The 7,049-nt window shown below is 40.1% G+C and overlaps 1 protein-coding gene across 4 annotated transcripts in view; it reads right to left on the bottom strand.

The window, feature by feature from the left end:
• Positions 1-7,049, bottom strand: part of LOC138757803 (probable E3 ubiquitin-protein ligase HERC3) — a 94,427-nt gene that overhangs the window by 71,051 nt on the left and 16,327 nt on the right. For all 4 annotated transcript variants that reach the window (XM_069925728.1, XM_069925730.1, XM_069925729.1 and 1 more), the window contains 3 exons: positions 5,786-5,916; positions 4,279-4,430; positions 961-1,037 (listed from right to left, as the gene is read on the bottom strand). In XM_069925728.1, the coding sequence (XP_069781829.1) occupies positions 961-1,037; positions 4,279-4,430; positions 5,786-5,916 (360 nt within the window). The remainder of the gene's footprint in view (positions 1-960; positions 1,038-4,278; positions 4,431-5,785; positions 5,917-7,049) is intronic.

The raw sequence follows: 7,049 nt of genomic DNA, 5'->3' as shown, positions 1-7,049 counted from the left end.
TAGTTTGCTTTTTGCTCCAGATTCCAGCATTTGCAATGCATTGTGTCTCTAAATACCATTTGGAGAATGGTTAAGATAGGTCAAGTAATAAGCAGCATGACTACTGGCTAGTTGGGAGGCATTTATTAAAAATATTTTGAGAAAAGTACACAAGTATGGTCATGGGGAGCACGAAGAGGGAAGTTGGAACATTTGATGGTACCTAGATAGAAGATATGATATTGTTTCCTTGGTTTACATTGGGTCTAATGATGACAGTGGAAAAGGTCATAAACGGATGGATCAGAATAAGAATGGGATTTAAAATTGAAATAGCATGTAATTGGAACCTCAGGAACACCCCTGCAGACTCCCACATAGCTATCATCCGACCTGCTGCATTTTGAAAATGGCTCGTTTATTTTTGAATGGTCAACCGGAAAGAAGCAGGAGCATAAAACCACTGAGCAGAGAGAAATGGAACTAATACCATCAGCTCTGCAGGGATCCTGACAAGGACAGGTTATGATCACGAGCACATTCCTTCCAGTGTTGACAGAGTAGGTCCTATTAGTTGCCTAATAGAGTAATTTCATTGAAAAATCCAAGGCAAAATCTTTCTTGATTTTAGCAGAATCAGACAAACAATACCAAGGATGACCTTCGAGGAGGAACACTCAGCCTCTGTACTGAAACAGGATTTGATTCATAGAATCTATCACAAAAGAAAGGGGCCATGATCCAATTCTGCTATTTCCCCACTCATGATATGCTCTCCTTCATATTTATGCCTTTTGAAAGTTTTGCTGAATTTGGTTCCACTATCCCTTTAGAACTCATTAAGTAAAACTATAAAAATAGTTTTTTTTTTAAAAATGTCAGACACAATGAACTGTTGTGCAACCCAAATAACTCCCATTGCCACTCCAAAGTTACACCACCGACATTTCTCCTGGACCTAAAGGTCACTCCTGTGCTTACCTTTTCAACATGGCAGTCTGCAAAGCTGAGGTTTGCTCCAGCAAATATTCTTCTGACATTTTGCTTAGTTGGGCAGCCTATGAAGTAATGTGAATACAGATTAAATGGAGAGCACTGATTTAAATGATGTGTTTACATCTATGCCCAATAAATTCATTTTAGAGTTTTGTGTATCTCCGGTAATCATTTTCAGTTAGGTGTTTGGATGGGTTTTGATTGGAGAACAGAACCTGATTGTTCTCATTAACAGGTGGTTTAAAGCATAGTGGAACGTAATTTTCTAAGTCACAGTGAAATAGGAGTAGCTAAGTTCTTTGCACATTCCTGGCAATGGTCTTGCTATGGGGCTGATCAGTTGAGACTCAAGTTCTGGTTTATTTAAGGAAATGCAAGAACATCATCCAGATACAAAGTCGAAAACCACAATCCTCAGAATGATAATTAAACTGTATCATTATTACATTACTTGTTCAAATTTGTTCACTGTCCTGTTCTAAAGTTACAAATCACAATGTGCACAGATTTGGTTATCACTTCTTGGCCAACTCAAGATAATTGCCATGATTCTCTGGAGATCAAAATTTCTGATCCAGTTGGAAAGTGCTAAGACGTTAGATCAAGTGTCATTCCTCCAATTTATGGGTGGTCTTGATGTGATAGTACATGAGGCCATAGACAGACATGTGAGTATGGGAGTAGGACACAGAATTGAAATGGTTGGCCACTGGAAGATCCCTGTCACGGATGTGGATAGTGCGAAGATGCTCAGCAAAGCAACCTCCAAGTCTGGGCCGTGACTCTCTGATGTAGATAAGGCCACAAAAGTAGCACCGGATGCAGCAGATCATTCTCACGGATACACGAGTGAAGTTTTGCTTCACATGAATGGCCTGTTTGGAGCCCCGAATTGTATGAAGGAGGTGGTGTGGGTGCAAGTGTGGCATTTGCTGTGGTCATGGGAGGGTGAGTGGTGGAATTGCTGGGGAGGGATGAGTGGACAAAGGAGTCATGGAGGGAACAGTCCCTATGGAAGGCAGAGTGGGGAGGAGACGAGAAGGTGTAGTGGGATCATGGATCATGTTGTAGGTGGGGGAAATTATAGAAGATAATGGATGCGGAAGTTGGTGGGGTGGTAGGTACCGACAAGAGGTATCCTGCGTTTGTTGTTTCTGGGAGCAGAGGGGGCCAGAGCAGATGAGCTGGAAATGGAGGAGATGTGAGTAAAGGCTGAGTTGATAGTGGTGAAGGGGAAGACACGTTTGTGAAAGAAGGTGGATGTTTCGGATGATCTGGACTGGAATATCTTAATTGGGAACAAATGAGGCGGAGATGGAAAATTGCTAGAAGGGAATACTTCACCTTCCCCTGTGGCTGCAGGAAGTGCCAAACCATTCGGGGCTCCTAACTGGCCAAGCAACACTTCACTTGTGTATCCACAAGAGTGATCTGCATCTGGTGCTCCCTTTGAGACCTTCTCTACATCGGAGAGACTGGGCGCAGACTGAGAAATCGCTTCACTGAGCACCTTCATTCTGTCCACATAGAGCAAACCATTTCAATTCTGCATCCATACTCACAAGTCTGTTCGTGGCCTCATGTACTATCCCACCAAGACCACTGAAACAACACTTGATCTTCCTTCTTTCTGGGCATTCTCCAACTGAATAGCATTAACATTGACCTCCAGATTCTGCTAACCTGCTTTCCTCTCTCCCTCCGTTTCCTATCCACTTGTCTTCTTTCCCTCAACTCTTCACCCCTTCCCTCTCTATTCAGAGCCATCCCTCTTCCCCCTGTTTGCTGCTGTGCCCTCCCTCCCTTATCCACCTATTAATTCCTGCCTTTGGGATCATACCTCTCCCTCTTCCATTTTTTCTTCAGATGCCTGCCAACATTTTTCTATACCTTGATGAAGGGCTCAAGCCCGAAACGTTGGTCATGTATTTTTATCTTTGCTATATAAAGGACACTGTTTGACCTGCTGAGTTTCTCCAGCGTTGTGTTTTTATTTCAACCATGGTGTCTGCAGACTTTCGTGTTTTACTTTTTCTAGCGGTCCCCTGGTATCCTTCATCTTATACTTTTATCAATTGCCCACATTAACTTGAAGCTGAAGAAACGGAGACATTCCTATATACATAGTGAAGCTAACTCTTTACTTTATAATGTGTTAAGCCAAAAGTCAGGACTTCTGAGTTCACTGCAATAAAACCCTGGTAATTCAGAATTCAAGCAACTGCAGCTCAAGCAACTGGCAAAAAAAAATTGAGGAAAATAAAATTTTTAAATTAAAATAAATAATAAAATAATAGGTAAAATACATAAGTTTAAAATCACAAAAGTAAATTTTTTTTGAAGCAACTCAAAAACATAGTGAAGATGGGAGCAGCCAGCAGCCAGCAGATGGCGTCGTCCAGGATGAAGAGCTGATTGATGCTGCTCTCCATTACAATGTCTCCTTATTCTTGCTAAGTGAAAGTCACCCCGGACAGATCTCTAAATGGAGGCGGGGGGGGGGGGGTTCATTATAATGTTATTGTTCATATTTCTGCAGCTCCATCTATTGGGAGGGAGAGGAACCTGTAGATGGTTTAAATGCTTTTGAAGAATGTGATTTAAAATAAAGTAAGGTTTATATATTCATGCAAATGAAGTTTGTTTATTGTCAGTGCAGTATTGTATTTTTATCTTTTAAACTGCTTATTCTTAATGCTGGTGTACAAGTCAGGCATTGTAAAAGTAAGTCTCAAGTCACCATAAAATCCAGCATCTACTAATCTCCATGGGTCCCAGATACCAGTGATTTTACTATACTTCAGTTCCATTGATAAGATCTGACATTATTGCATAGGGCTATCAGGCAAAGTGGACCAAAGACCTGAGTGACACAGAGTATCCTCTAATCTTTCAGGAGGAGTGAGCTTTTCCCTGTGCTGTAAATATTCCCTCCCTATATTATAACGCAACTTCCTATACAAATGAAACAGATTGCAAAACCAGCCTTCACTGGCCAAGAGGCTGCAGCATTATCACTGCGCGGGGGGTTGTCAAATTCTCACATGTTTACATTAGTGGACATTCCCATTATAAATAGAGAAAACCAAATGATTATGGAATCCCTGATATTTGAAGCCTATAATTCTGCTTCACCTGATCATTTGATTCCTTTTTAATCCCCTAGTGTAATAAGGACTAATTTATGCTGACATATTAAACTTCATAACATTGATGAAATTACAGTTATTGCATTAACAGGTTAAATATCATTCCAGTTCCAATTCTGCAATCAGTGTATCTGTAAAGCTTTGTTTTGCTTACCATTCTCGAGTCCATCATTGCTGGGTGTAGCCATTAGGTGGATGGGAAGGGGCACTGAGTGTTCAGTTTGGTCATTCCTCAGCTGTCCCCTCTCTCTGCAACCGAAGGAATAGATCGTACCAGACGACGGAACAAGGGCCAATGTGTGATAGCTGTTGAAAGTGCAAAAATGGATCTTGCGTGAGATACCATCACCCAATTTTATGCTGTTCATCAGAACCAAAAGTCTGTGCTTCTCTGATTTCCTTGCATATTGATCTTCAATCAGTGCTATTTCAGGAGACAGAAATGTTAGCTCTGCTTGAGAGCTGGGAAAGGAGCTGTCAAAACACAACTCTTTTGTCTACCAATTTCCACATTAAACATCAAGGGTTTTGGTGGAAGATTGAGCTCCCTTTGCATCTTGCTTAGAGTAAAGTACCAAACACAATGACCCCTGTAGCGCTATCGATCAACCACATTAGACAGAGAGTTGTGATTACCGTAAATATTAGAGTATAATGCAAAAAGATTTTCCCCCTTTTCCCCCTCAAAAATAGGGGTGGGGGTCACATTATACATGAAAGTTATATTTAAAAAAAAATTCTGCAACTAGCAGTATGACTTGAGTGGCTAGGCGGGTGAGTGGTAGTCGGTAGCACGACTCAGGTGGCCGGGAGGGCGAGCGGTAGACGCCAGCGTGACTTGGGCGGGCGAGTCATGAGAGACGGCAGCGTGACTTGGGCAGGTGGGTGAGCGGCCGGAGAGATGGCAGTGCAACTCAGGCGGGTGAGGGGGAGGGGTCGTATTATACATGGAGGTAAAAAATTTTCCCCTCAAAAATGGGGTGGGTTGCATTATACACGGAACACATTATACACGAATATTTACAGTAATAGGCTTTAATCACCTTAAGACAGCAACACATCTCACATGTTGCTGGCCCAGTTCCAAGCTACTGAGGGAGGAGTGTGGGCATTAACAGTCTTCATGGGGATTTCCAGGGGCGGGCAAGCTCATTTAGTACATACACACAGACAGTGTTAATAGCTATACAGTGGTTGCACTACAACTTTCACAGGAGCATGTAGTATTGCTATGTCATTGTTATGTTTTAATCATGTTCTGCATCCTCTTGAAGAACATATGCATTTCCCTTTTACATGGATAACAGGCAGGCAATAATGAGGCCGCAATTTTATAGAATAGTCATATATTTTAATCACTAAAACAAGAACTAAAGAGCCAGGACTTAATTAACAGACCAACCCCAATGGCCACTTGTTACTCCAAGAATAACACTTATATACATGACAAAGGCATTTCTTACTGTGGTGAGGAAAAAGAATCTACTAAACTTGATCAGTATAAAAATAACTTCACAGATAAGAAAATATATGACAAACAGATACACATAGGAAAACAGTTTCAGCACCTGAAGTGTTCCATAAATGTAAACCTTCTGTTTGGAACATAAACTGGTCAGAAGCTGAGTAGATTTTGTTGTGTTAAGTTATTATCCCCTCACCTTCCACACGAAATCTGAGAAACTTTTCTCCCAAAGAGTCCGCCAACAAATCGAGGTTTAATCTCATCGTTTCTTGAGTTGTGTCCAAGTTGTCCATATGCCCCAGCTCCAAAAGTGAGAACAAACCCATCCTAGAGAAGAAAATCATTTTAATATACTTTTAAAAAAAAACATACAGCATGGTCCTTCCAGCCAAGGGGACTGTGCCGCCCAAATGCATCCATGTGACAAATTAACCAGCTAACCCCATATGTCTTTGGAATGGAGGAGGAAACTCACATGGTCATAGGGAGAATGTACAAACTCCTTACAGAGAGTGACGGATTTGAACCTGGTGGCTGGTGCTGTTATAGTGCTGTGCCAACCTTTAACAGTGATTTCACTTCTTAGGACCTTGGCATTTACATGACCATGCCTGAGTGCTGCTTTTTCTCAGCAAATAGTACATGTTCCAAAAGTTACCAAGCATCCAGTGATGCAGAATTACAGTTCCAGCTAAATCTACCTTGAATTAACCACCACATTCCTTTATTTCTAAAATAGTTTCATTGAATTTAATGAAGAACTTATCCACCGAAAGGTGTAAACCAGTAAAGTGATATTTACACAGAATAAATAAACCATTCCATATAACGAGACCTATATAAATTGTAAATAAAGTATTAATTATTTTCTTATTAAATTATTAAGTGAATTTTATCAAAATGTGAACTGAATCCCAAACTCCAAACCACAATCTTCATAATATATCAAAACTTAATAGTAAAAAGAGAGGAAAAAAACCCAATCCAATGAAAAAAAAGGAAAGCGAAAGAAAAAAATAGAAACGGAAGAAGAAAATATAATTTATTTTCAGGTAATTTATATTAAAAAAAGCCTTTGATTTGAAAAAAAACCCCACCACATTTTGAATGTCTGTATATTCACACTCTACTTTCAGACAGGTTTAGTGAATTCTTTAAATGCAAAAAAAAATAAAGCCTGAAAATACAACTCACGTGCTTGCAATTATATTGTGAGAACTTGATTTTTTTAACGATTTTTACTGATTAAAAACTTTAAAAAAAAAATGGTTTTATTTTCACTCTAGGCCTGCAATGAATAAATACAGAATTTACATTTTCAACTTAGTTATCTTTAAGAATTCTGCCGGCAGCTTTCAAAATTGTTGGTGAAGACTTCAGGCCAATCTCACCTGCCTGTGGGAAATTCGTTTATTATAATGTGTAGTGTGAACTTGTTTTCTGAGCAGTCTAGTTAGTCA

This window comes from Narcine bancroftii, chromosome 3, assembly GCF_036971445.1.
Source record: "Narcine bancroftii isolate sNarBan1 chromosome 3, sNarBan1.hap1, whole genome shotgun sequence".
Lineage (NCBI taxonomy): Eukaryota > Metazoa > Chordata > Chondrichthyes > Torpediniformes > Narcinidae > Narcine > Narcine bancroftii.
This window is presented reverse-complemented; position numbering and strand designations above follow the sequence as displayed.